At 44.8% G+C, this 12458-nt stretch overlaps 1 protein-coding gene across 1 annotated transcript; it reads left to right on the plus strand.

Annotated features, from left to right (window-relative positions):
* The first annotated feature begins 3294 nt into the window (after nt 1-3294).
* Nucleotides 3295-12075, plus strand: LOC141016946 (Krueppel-like factor 6). Its single transcript, XM_073491550.1, has 4 exons — nt 3295-3648; nt 5952-6522; nt 7689-7812; nt 9050-12075. Exons 1-4 carry the CDS (start codon nt 3547-3549, stop codon nt 9099-9101), a joined length of 849 nt encoding a protein of 282 aa, XP_073347651.1. The 5' UTR covers nt 3295-3546; the 3' UTR covers nt 9102-12075.
* Nucleotides 12076-12458: the final 383 nt, after the last annotated feature.

Raw genomic sequence — 12458 nt, forward strand, 5'->3', positions numbered from 1 at the left:
ATATAGCAACAAAATCCAAACAAAGCTCTGCAGGGAGGCTGCTCTTGAATTAAGACTAAATTAATGATAGTTCGCTCAACACATCTGATGTTTCACTCGACGTTAATGACGTATTTCTCACACCTAAAAAATGTCCTTATGTTGTACCGTCGCCATATTTTGTCGCTGAAGCCAGCTGGAGTTTAGCGTCTAGTTACTCTAATTATTTCTGTGGAGCGTCGTTCATCCAAAGAGTGGAGCGCGCCGCCATTAATCAGGCTTGAGAATGCAGCTAACCTCAGCTGTGTTCCAGTTTCATAACACATGTGGATTCCAAGCAAGTTTCGAATTCAGCGCTCGAAGTCAGAGCGGTATGTTCACCGAGTCTACTTAAAGTTCATGTGCTGTTGATGGAGCACGATTCTCCAACACCGAAGTGAACAATAAAACCAGAGGAGCGACTTACGGCTGCAAAACATAAAACATATCGGTGGTGAGAATTTTTGTTGGAGAAAAAGTCCGACTAATAAATTTCCACAAACCAAATTCGAGTCAATGATTTCTGGTAAAGTTACCGGTGGATGTCTCAATCTGCAGTATGAACAAGTGGGAAATTGTGGTAGCTGTCACATGACACGACTGCAGCTTTATGTCTCCATACATCAACATATGCTAAAGTTTTAGCATTATGCCTAATAGTCTACAAAGCTCATGCTAATGTGTTAGCCTTAGTATGCTAAGTTGTTGAGCCACTGATCTGCCAGGGGAAGAGCAATGATTCTGATACATATTCTCTAATAACTAAACCAGACGAGTCACCAGAATAAAATATTAACTTTATAAATGAGTTGACTTGTACGTCGGGAGCTGGGTGGCGTTGTGGGGTCATTGCTACTAGGCCAAGAAGCCAGAGACCACTGTTCGAGACAGGGTTTGTACTCATGAAACCACTGGATATTTTTAATGAGACATCAAGACATTTTCCAGCTGTGTTAGTGGAAACAAAACTAGATACTTAAGTGCTGTATCGTAGGCAACTGGACTTGTTTCCTACGATACAGCACTTAGATTTACCATGTCATCCAGACTGAGAACCTTCATCAACTGAACTAGATATTTGTGACAAGAAGTCAGGACATTTTTAGCCGTGTTTGTAGCGACAAAATCAGGCATTTTAATCCGAAAGCACGATCTTGTCTTCACCCCGATCCAGTGATTTTGTGCCTAAACCTAACCGGACCACAAGCACAGCGCTGTCACACAGAAATATGCATTGCCGACATTTATCCTGGCGTTGGGGTTGACTTTAAACAGTGAAATCAATGCAAAAGTCAGTCACCAAAAAACCTGTTGCATTTCTCTCACTGCACGCTGGATCCAAAACAAAGTATCTAAGGTACGTGCAGAATGTGCACTGATAATAAATACTCCATTGTGCCTCTACGCTGCTTTTAAGGTCAACAATGAGTCATCAGTGCTTTAGGGGAAGCATGACTCTTCCCTTCTCTTACTTATCATCCATGTGCCAACCAGAGACCCGTCCATGTGCTCCCTGTCCCCAAACCCCATAGACTCATGACAGAATGTGATGCTGCTGAGTGCTGCTAAATGTGCCCACAGCTGAGATCTCAACAAAAGAGACTCCGTTGTGGAGGCGCTCGACCGGGGCCGATGGGTCAAACAATGGCGCTCTGTTCCAAATATGTTGTTTGTCACATCGCCTGCCTTTAACTGGTCAATGCCGCCGTTGTTCCGCTTGAATTCAACTTTATCCCACATCTTATGCAACTGGATGGGAAGTTCTACGCTCACATGTGCTGTATGTGAGGCATTAGCGGGCTTAGTCACAGTGTTGTGATTGATGGAGTCAGATTTAAAATGTGACACTGAAAAGAGCGTCAACTGACAGAGAGCATGTGTGTTGTTCATCCAGGGAAGTAGGATAGTTTACTTCTCATTTAACAAAATAAAAGCCTGATCACCTGCAGTTTAAATCCATGGAATAATGAGCGGCTGAGATTTATTTTACCAAAGCGCGTATGACATTTTAACAAATGAAGTGTTTATGCAGCAAAAGCACACATCGAAGACATAAATCTCTTCATATATCAACATGTGACCTTCCGATTATTATTCATGCTCATTCGATCCTGCCGGGGAAAGGGAAGTGGGGAGCGCTGATCGGGCAGAGCAATGATCATCTTCATTAAAAAGGGAAGAGGGGGGAATAAAAGGCAAATACATCTGTGGAAGAGTGCCGGTGTGTATTTACAACATGTATCTTGTATTAGAGACTCTCACCATGCACCATGGGTGGCCCGCGCTTTTTTTTCTCTGGTACCTTCTTCCACAGGAAACAAGCAAACCGGCGATGCGGTTTCATGATCATAATCGAGAGTAGTAGAGGCGCTTTGCTGCAAGAGCAAGCCAGCCGGCTTTCGTAGAAAGGAGAGAGCCACAGGTGACTGACACGCACACACACACACACACGCACTTGAACATCATCTCCAGCAGAAGCAAACCTGTCCCTCATGATGAGCCTCAAGCTGCTGCCGCTACAATAACCTGCACAGCATTTTTGTGAATAATCATCTTTATGGCGACTCTATTATAACTTAATGGCTTATTAAACTGTCTGCACTGTCACAGGGAGACTCGTAATATCCCTCATGGATCTCTGGGCAGCCATGAAAAAGAAGAAGTCTATCTGATGTGTTTCATATAGAACAGAAATTGATCAGCTCTTTTGACGATCCCCCGGAGTTTCACCTCAGAATATTGGTGCCCAGGTTGTTTTTTTTTGCGCTTTACAGAACCGAACTAATCAGTCTGTCTTTGCGCACTTCCCCCTTTTCTTTTCTTTTTTTAACATTCAGGCATTTTTCATCTCCAGAAGAAGAGACATCCGCGGTGTGTGTGTGTGTGTGTCTGTGTGTGTTGTGTGTGTGTGTGTGATGAAATGACCACAGTGGAGTGTGTCTATTTCGAGACAGGAGCGCAGCAGCCAGCGCTTCTCCTCCTGCTGCCGCCGCTCCGGAGGAACTGAAGCTCGCATTTGATTCAGTAGAAAACTCACTTCCTCATTTCGGTAAGAGAGAGCAGACTGGGTTATATAGTGCACTAAAAATAGCGCCGATTTAGCCCAATGGGAGCCGGGGACGCTGCGCGCCCTGCGCCAACCACAACAGACAGGATGAGTCGGCTCTGGCTCAGCATTGGCCAGGGGTGGTCTGGTAGGCGGGTGGTGCGCTCCTGCGCGCTCATTGGCGGACGTGCCGAAACGTAATGTAATCACATGGGGGTGGGTTTGTCTGTAATTTTGAATCGGGGGGGAAGTTTACAGTCAGAGCGCTGACGGAGTTTCAGAGAGTTCGGTGTTGTGCGCTCTCGGTGCGTCACACGCTCAAACCCTCCGTTGGAAGCGCACGGCTCCCAGACTTATCATACATGCAAATACAGCCAAGACTCCAGCTTTTTTTCCTCTCTCTCTCTCAACACGACAGGCTTCGTTTCCTCTAACAAGCTTGAATTCGCTTTTCTACTCGTGGCTGCATCTTTTGGAGTGAAATGGATGTCATCCCTATGTGTAGCATCTTCCAGGAGCTCCAGATTGTGCACGACACCGGATACTTTTCAGCTTTACCGTCCCTGGAAGAGTACTGGCAGCAGGTAAACGAGCTCTCTCTCTCTCTCCCCCCTTCCCCGTCCCATATCGCACGGCTTTGACAGATCGTGCTCGCGGTGCACAGGAGCGTTAGAGAGGGAATGTGTGTGTGATTCTGGGGGAAACTTGCGCCTCACTGACAGCTGCGTGCGGACGCGCAAATGTCAAAGTTGTTTACGTAACTCCACGTTTGATTTAGTGGAACAGTTAATTTCCCTTTTAAAAGTGGACTTGCGTGCTTTTACAGGGGAAGTGATGCAAGTTCCCTCCGCGACAGATCTCTTTAATAATCCTACGGTATTTCCATACCCTCTAATAGCGTGCATGTGGGACAGAATAGTGACTTTTTGGGCACATTTTCACACTTTTTGTGGTCGTCTTGATTTCTGTAACCATTCCCATAATAATTCTGCAGTGTTTAATGTGTCTTCAGCACGCTTGGAGTTGTTTTTCCTGGCGAGGTTCACTGTTAATAATATCGTTGCGGATATTTTGGGCTCATGCTCGCATGTTTACGAGCCACATCGAGCTTGCGATGAAATACAAACACGCTGTGTTGCAGATTTAGCGTCTGAATGGCGAGTCGTGCGTCTTTGCGCGTATCTCCTCCTCTTCTCCTCTCTCTCCACTCTCTCTCTCTCTCTCTCTCTCTCTCTCTCTCTGTCACACACACACACACACAGATGAGAGAGTGACAGTCTGACAGAGAAGGAGAGAGAGAGAGAGGCTGGTTTCGAGTCCAATTTGGCTCGACAAAGCGGCCCCTGGATGACGGAGCAGTGGAGTTTTATGCTGGAAACCGAGGGGAGGGCGAAGAGTTGCTTCTCGTCTTTTTTTAAGGGAATGAAATGAATTGAATTGGCAACACGCTTCGATCCTCTTCTATCTCTCCCGTCTATCAGATCTCTGCGGGCTCCGGGCCAAGTCGCCCTCCCAGGCATTTAAAGCTCGCCTGGGATTCATCCAGCACCGCTGACGAGAAACATTTGTCTTGTATGCATTCTCTCTAATTACCAAATTACTACGATGATACCACAATATCCCCATTTTAGACATAAAGTCTGTTCGTGATAAGTTGAAGTGGCATCCAACCCCAGACAGCAGCAAACCCCATCTGTACTTCAGTTAAAGTGCAGAAATATGATTTATTCACACTTTTCCGTCATTCTTATGACTATTTCAATCCGATCCAGTGTTACTTTAAGATTTGATGAGATTTCATGTTGGGTTTCTATGAAAATGTATCGAGAGTCTGCACACAGGCTCTATTTTGCATATGCCTCTGAGCTGTGCACAGCCACAGAGGGATATCCCCTCCTCAGAGTCTCATTTTAATATTATTAGAGGTGAAACTCTTAAAAAGGTTGAAGAAAAGAAATTATGATGGAGCATAAGAGAATGTCTTCATTCCTCTTACCTCATACCTCCTATATTACTGCCTTAAGTACCTCGCCAGCCATTCAGATCCATCGTCTGACCTCCGAGCTGTGTGAGTTCACTTGTATTATTATAAAATTTGGCTGTAAATCTGCTTCATTAGGAAATTGCAGAGGCCTGTCCGCGGCCCTCATGATCTGGCCTGTGCTCGCTGACTGCAGTGGGTTGAGGAAGTGCTCTCTCACTTCCTTTTCAAAGAAAATAAGCCCACAATCCACAGCGGCTCTTGCAGTATTCATGCCAGGCTTTTTATGGACCCCCATGAACCAGACCTCCCTCCTCTCGGTCCCTGGTGTGCTATGTTATTTCTAGCGATGCCTCTGAATGCATTATTAAATCCACATTATGTTGAATAATTGATAGATTTAAAAGATCTACAAGCACTTCCCTAACCCAAAGGGGGGTCTCTGTAGCATATGTAAATTTCATGACCGAGCCTGACACGCACCTACGAGCACTCGCGCACGCACACAACCGTGCGAGTGTTGGCGGGTTAAGAGCACCTTGTTCTTGCAGGCTCTCAGAAGGAAATGTGGTGCTTGTAATCTTCCCTGATATGGCCTCAGAGGGCATCCTTAGAACGCTCCTGACTATCCTCTGCATAGGACATTGTGTCTTGCCTCGTTCCTGCAGGCAGGAAGGAAACAGGGCCAGTGGTGTTACAGTGTCACAGCATTTCCCCCTCCTGCTGCTGCCGCTGCTAAGAATAAACACAGTGTGTAGAAGAACACCACAGTTTGTGTTTCCCTTGAAAAGAAATCACTTTTTTTGGTGTTTTAGGGACTTTCCAGTTGAAGGGAAGCCTTGTGTCTCAGGCCTCAGGCTCCGTGCAGCCCTGAACTCACTGCTATCTTGTCTTCCCTCCACACAGACATGCCTCGAGCTGGAGAGGTACCTCCAGAGCGAGCCCTACGTCTCAGCCACCGACCTCAAATTTGAGAGCCAGGAGGACCTGTGGAGCAAGCTGATGCTCGCCTGCGGAGACAAGTCAACCGACCAGGACCCAAAGATCCCCCACATCAAGGAGGAGGAAGACAATCAGGACAGCCAGCACCTCGACGCCGGCGGCTTCAACTCCGATGCCAGCAGCGAGGCCTCGGACAGCTCCGAGGAGCTCTCCCCGACCCTCGACTTCTCCTCCGGCTCTTTGACTGACATTCTGGGAGACGGTGGCGAAGACCTGGGCTCCGCCATCATCAGCACGCCGCCGTCCTCGCCCGAGCTGGGCAAGGAGAGCTCTGTCACCCAGGTGTGGAGTGGGATACAGACTGTGCTGCACTCACCTGGGAAAATAAGAACTGGGGGCATGGAGAGGACGGGGCTGACCAGCGGGGAGGCGTCGCCTGACGGCAGGAGGCGGGTGCACAGGTGTCAATTCAACGGATGCAGGAAGGTGTACACCAAGAGCTCGCACCTCAAAGCACACCAGCGCACACACACAGGTAAAGACGCTTGACGGCGAGATGCAAATGTCATGAGTGCGAAACTCGCTGGGGGATGTGGGTGAGACCGACCCGACAGGTTGTGACGTCATGTTTTTAAACCACTTGTTGCTAAATAAAACTTAATCCGCCCGTCTGAAGTGTGAAAACCTCTCAGAAGCGCCAGTGAAATGAACTTGAGTGTCGATTACTTGCGCAAAGCGCTGAAAATACTCCCACATACTTTGAATAGTTTTGTCAGAAGGAATGCCCTCAACTGTGACCTAATTCACACAGAGGAACGTGACTTCACGAGGGGGGGGAGGGGAGGCGGGATGCTCCTCTGTGGCCGAGCAGCACCCAGAGGATGTGGATCCTGAAAACAAATCAGCAGATCTCAGATTTCACCATGGGAAAAGACTCAGAGAGCCACTCGTTTGCATTCACACAGTAAAAAAAAGAAAGAAAAAAGAAAGAAATTATGGGAATCTGACATTTGCGGTGTTTGTTCCGGGGGTTCAAATGTGAACAGTTTCCCTCGTCACCTTTGACCTCTTGCCAAGCTGTGCCGTCCATTAGAAGAGGAAGTCACATTCCTGGCATCCTTTTTTCGCCGACCATGTTAGCAACATGGTTAATGGCCTCTAGGACCATTAGGAACAGTCTCTATTTTTTTTCCCCTGCCGGCTCTCCCCTGTTGCATAAGCCGTCTACTCGAGCAGCTCCTCAAAGCTGCATACCACAGCTCTCAAGACCCACAAGGCACGAGGTTGTTTTTCTCCTCAACTTACAGTAGCCGGGCCAATCTGCTTAGCACTCGTACAGGCTGGTATTTTCTTTGAAAACAGCATTATAAAACCTCTGGGATGAGTTGGAACTGTGTATATTGGCTGCAAATTTGAGGACTTGAATCGCAAAATGTCAGATAGCGTGACATTTTGATTGATAGCTCGAAATTACTGCAATTATGACACGAAGAGACGAGATTTAATAGATAGGAAAGGTTTATTAGATGAATTACCATCATATTTATAGACTCTGCTCTGTATTTTAGATGTGTTGAAGGATGAAACCTGTAAAGTATTTTCACAAAGAGGTCTTTCGAAGGTTATGGAATCTTATCTTAAAGAATGCACTTCTATATAAATGTTAATATTTTTTTTTTGCTTCCTTTTCGATGTCTGCAGGTGAGAAGCCCTACAGGTGTTCATGGGAGGGCTGCGAGTGGCGCTTTGCACGAAGCGATGAGCTCACCAGACACTTCAGGAAGCACACCGGAGCAAAGCCATTTAAATGCAGTCACTGCGACAGGTGAGAGAGCCAGTGAATGTCTGACGATAGCTGACACGTAACCTGGGTGACCTTATAACAAGTGCAAAAAAATGGAAAAAGTTGCATTGGAAGTCAAAAAATGAACGTCTCTCAAACAAAGTGCTGTCAGATATCCACAATAATAACTTCAGTGCAGCTGTAACCCCCCCCCCGTCTCTTTACCTTTGGTGCTAAGTGCTCATTCACTGACAAAGACTCACCACTTGTGTTTGCAAATTGGTTTATGGAGATGACACGAGATGAATGAGGGTCAAGGACGGACCGATGGAACGGGGTCGAGGCCGAGGGGTTGCGTGAAAAGAGAGTTCGGCAAGTGGTCGAACGGGGACGGCTGATTAGTCGAAGCCAGAAGGTGTCGTGACGAGAAGCATCTCAATGAGCCATTGTAGCTTTAGCGTCCCCCATGTGGTTTCTTTCACGGTGACGGCAGATAATGGCATCAGACGAACCCTGAATAGGTTGTGACAGGAAATTGGATGAGAGTGATGCATGGGCCTCGGTCCCTGAACTCACCACGTTCATGTCATATTGTGCAGCCAAGTAGGAAAAGCAAGCAAACTGTTCCAGTCAGCCTCCGAGTGAGAGATGAGCTGGACTGTAAAGCCACCATCACTGGCACTGTCATCTACATACAATCCAGTTTTATTGGTGAAACAAACAACAAAACTATTTACCTTTATTTTTACGTATTAATAAACTGTTTTAATTCTGTAATACATTAGAAATCGCTCATTTATGCTAAATTCCAGCAACCAGGCTGGTAAAAAATGCATGAAAGTGCCAAAAAAATTGGGGTTTTCCAATTCTTCCCATCCTTCTTACTTGCAGTTTAGGTTATGATAACTTTATTTACAGTGGTTGGGTGATATGGCCTTAAAATAATCATGCTATTTTTAGGTTATATCACAATAAACAAAACTGTTTATATCTCAATATTTTGAAAAATAACTCTTCATCAATGCAAAATCAAATATCGTGATATTTTTTGATATTGGGACAATATTGCTGGGATGGCTACTGGTACCTTCATTAAAATATTAACATAATCAGATTAATTTAACTAAATAACCATCAGTAATGTGCTTGTAAGTTCAGAGGAGTACATCACTTTACTGTAACGCAGCCTTTAAAACCAGGAACAGACTAAACTAGAAACGATATACGATGATATATAGTCTCACATCGGCTAAATCTTCTCTCATTTTTCCCTTCTCAGGTGTTTCTCCCGCTCTGACCACCTGGCGCTGCACATGAAGAGGCACATCTAAGATGGCCTCCGTGTTGAGAGCTCTGTGGGATGATTCGGGTTGATTGTCCTGACCTGTGGGGGATCAGCGAGGCCGGTGTGTCCTGGGAGCGTTAACAGGGACACCGCCGTGTTCCAGTCAGTGGAAAAAGATGAAGCAACGCAGGCTATTATTTGCACCATACTTAGTGCCTCCAACACCTCGCTGTGGAGATTGCTCTTGAAAGGCTTTTTTAACAGAGGAACAGGAGGGGCGGGGAGAGAGACGTGAAGAACTGGAAACAATCTGGGGCCGGAGAAAGACGGGAAGAGACTCTTCTGTATGGTGTTTCGACGCTTTTTTCCTGGAGGATTATGGGACTCCTGCGGGGGTCGCCGGTCCTCCAATGACAGTGTGTTTGCCTGTGCGCATGGGGACTGTGAGTGCCTGCGACTGGATGCCTGTGCTGGCTTTATGGAGCGGATGGAGCTTGCATTGTGGAAACTGCGAGTGAATGACACGGAGAGGGTGACGTTGTGCGAGGGGAGGTTTTATTGCGGGGGAAATATTTGTGGTCTCACTGAGAATGAATGCAAGGGTTCTGTCTGTGCTGTTTGAGTCTATATCGGCTGTGGAGGGGGAGCGGAGGGGTTTGTCTTCGGTGGAGCTAGATTTTTGCTAGGAGAGCGCCCCCTCTCTGCCCGGAGGTGGAACTACAGCTCCCCATTTTCGAACATGGGGAGGTCGTTTTGTTTAGTGCAGCTATTAAATGTGCAATGTATTATGTAGCCTGTCTCAAAAACATACACGCTATAAAAGCTCATTTTGTTGTCCATTGTGTAAGCTCTGTATCTAAAAAGAAGAAAAAAAAAAACACACAAAAAAAAAACAAACGGTTGTACACAAACAGTTATGCCATTATAACAGAAGTTGCATGGGATCTGGGGATGTGTTGCTCACCTGTTTGCTTATAGGACAACAAAATTCCATTCGAGAGCAGCTACCTTCATATTACTCAATATCATAGTATTGTACAAAACACATAAGGCAGTCATTTTGTTTCTTAAGTTTCTTGATAAGTTGGGGATACCACTATTGCTTGGCAACTGTCTTGATCATGGGATATTTTCTGTTCCTTCTTCTTCACTTTTTGCTCTTCTCTTTCGTTCTATCTGTAAATGCACTGTTGACCTTACTGATGCCTTATGTAAGTGGCCTTGTCCTGTTAAATAGATCTCTCTTTCTCACACACACACACACACACACCAAACGGGCGTTGCGAATGCACTAGTGCGTTAATGAATTGCTTTATAAAAGGCTCTGATCCATACAGTCGCACCTTTTTTGCTCTTTTTGTCTGGCGACAGACTGCTCTAAACTTCTAAATAATAATAAAAAAAATCTATATATCAACTTCATGATGACTGCCATTTTTACATCTCTGTGCATTATCTGTTAAATGTATCAAAAACTATATCGAAAAACTAAATTCCCCCCAAAATGATCCGGGTCGGAGACAGAATTGTGGAGCGCTCGGAGAAGCAATTCAGTTTTGTAAAGGTCTTACTACTATGTAGTATACGGTGGTGTGGATGCACTTCAGATGGACTTTAACTTGCTGTCAAAAAGGTACAGAGTCGTGGAAATATGTTCTCATGAAATGTGGCGTGCTCGGCCACCGCGCTTGTGACGAATTAGGACATTTACAGTACACTGTTCAGGCCGTTTGTATCTGTCGATGTGTCAAAAGCTTACAGTCTGTATCGAAGCGGATGTGTCCTTTTAAGAGTAATGACGACATTCTCAGTCACGAGTCTGTTTTTGATGTTGTATGTTTTGGTAAGTCTCGCCCTCGGGGTGAGTCAGTATCTTTACTCAGTCCTGGTTTTAAACAACCCGTGATCTGATTAAACGGTACCTAAAAACCGGTCTAACCAGTTCAAGCTCGAGCTGTTGCTGCAGGTCTTCGAGGTTTTTTCTGTCTGCAGGTGAACAGAGACGTGACCAGGACCAGATGTGTGTCAGCTTCACTATATGCATGTTTTTTAAAAAAAACTTCAGTTTCTGTACATGACTTCAACACACTCCTCTGTGGGTTGATAAAAAAAAATCAATTAATTGAAATTCCCTTCAGTTTCACAATTGGATGAACTCAATCACCATCTTTCCCCCGAACATATTCTGGAGCCGCAGTGTTTTTATGGACGATATGTTTTGTTGAAAAGTAACAACATGTGGAAAAAGTGTTGACGAAGAACTTGTCTGCTTTAAGGACAGCCTCGTTGTGAGTCAACACCTGTACAGACGAACCTGGTCAACATTAAATAAAGTCCGTACACTGAGAATTGTCAAAGATATGTACATTGTAAACTAAGAGAATTTTGTAAGAAAGCTTCTATTTTGAAAGGGTATGGGACCAAAAAACAAGTGCAGTGCGTTGTTTGTAAAGATGAACCAATAAAGACGAGAGGCCGAGGAACTATTGTAAAATAGACGACGCTCCGTTCTCCTTCATTCTGCTTCTGTAACATCTTTGTTTTTTTGGTTTGACTGGAGAAAGGAAGAGCAAATGTACGTTTTCTAACAAAAAAAGAGAAAAAAAAAGGCATCAACTGCGTATACACCTGTGGCCTATCATCATCTTTCAAGAAAAACATAAAAAAAACAACAACAAAAAAATACTTTTCAGACGTGAATTGTTCTGGACACTTGAATTGTCATAATTTTTTTGCATTCCGGTGCCCGTTATAAGTATTAAGGTTTTTTTTTATTTGCCATGTGATTTCTTTTTCTCTCAACTTGTCAAAGACCTGCGAAAGACACCCTTATCTTTAGCTAGAGAATCTTTATTGGATAAACATGGAGATAAAAAAAACAAAAAATAAAAATATGAGGCTCTATTTTTGTTTGTTTTATGGCATAACAAGATTTTTTCATTTGAAATTGTTTTGTAAAATAGTTTCTGTATGAATGTATTTTTTATTGGAAAATCGATAAAAAGAATTTATTGGATCTACATGTGGGTTTTGTTTTTCTTTTCTCCTGCAGCGGGAACACGGTCAACCAGGAAGTCTGTGTTTATGGGATGTTTAGTAGATTCCCAAAGGAGGAATTATCTCTGTTACCTTTCCCCCCCTAAAGGTCAGCGATCAGGGTCAGCTATAGAACCGCACCATGCTGCGATTCAGTGACTAGAACCAGCGCCAAACCTTTACATCACAGCATTATTCTGGTCTTACTGGCCTAGTGTTGGCTGCTGTTGCTTACAGTAGTAATAACACAGCCTGGTGGTATTTTCTATGTTTCTCATTGTCAACAGATCCCGTAAAAAAACACCAAAACCAACAATGCATCCATCTGTTTCTCAGTACTTTCTGTGGCCTTCAGCCACGAGAACAT

Source organism: Pagrus major, chromosome 21, assembly GCF_040436345.1.
Source record: "Pagrus major chromosome 21, Pma_NU_1.0".
Classification (NCBI taxonomy): domain Eukaryota; kingdom Metazoa; phylum Chordata; class Actinopteri; order Spariformes; family Sparidae; genus Pagrus; species Pagrus major.

What these genes read in the sequence shown, in the direction of transcription:
- LOC141016946 (XM_073491550.1), top strand. Translation starts at nt 3,547, where the DNA reads ATGGATGTCATCCCTATGTGTAGCATCTTCCAGGAGCTCCAGATTGTG. An exon ending in TGGAAGAGTACTGGCAGCAG is followed by an intron (nt 3,649 to 5,951) that starts GTAAACGAGCTC and finishes CCCTCCACACAG; the next exon opens with ACATGCCTCGAGCTGGAGAG. An exon ending in ACACCAGCGCACACACACAG is followed by an intron (nt 6,523 to 7,688) that starts GTAAAGACGCTT and finishes CGATGTCTGCAG; the next exon opens with GTGAGAAGCCCTACAGGTGT.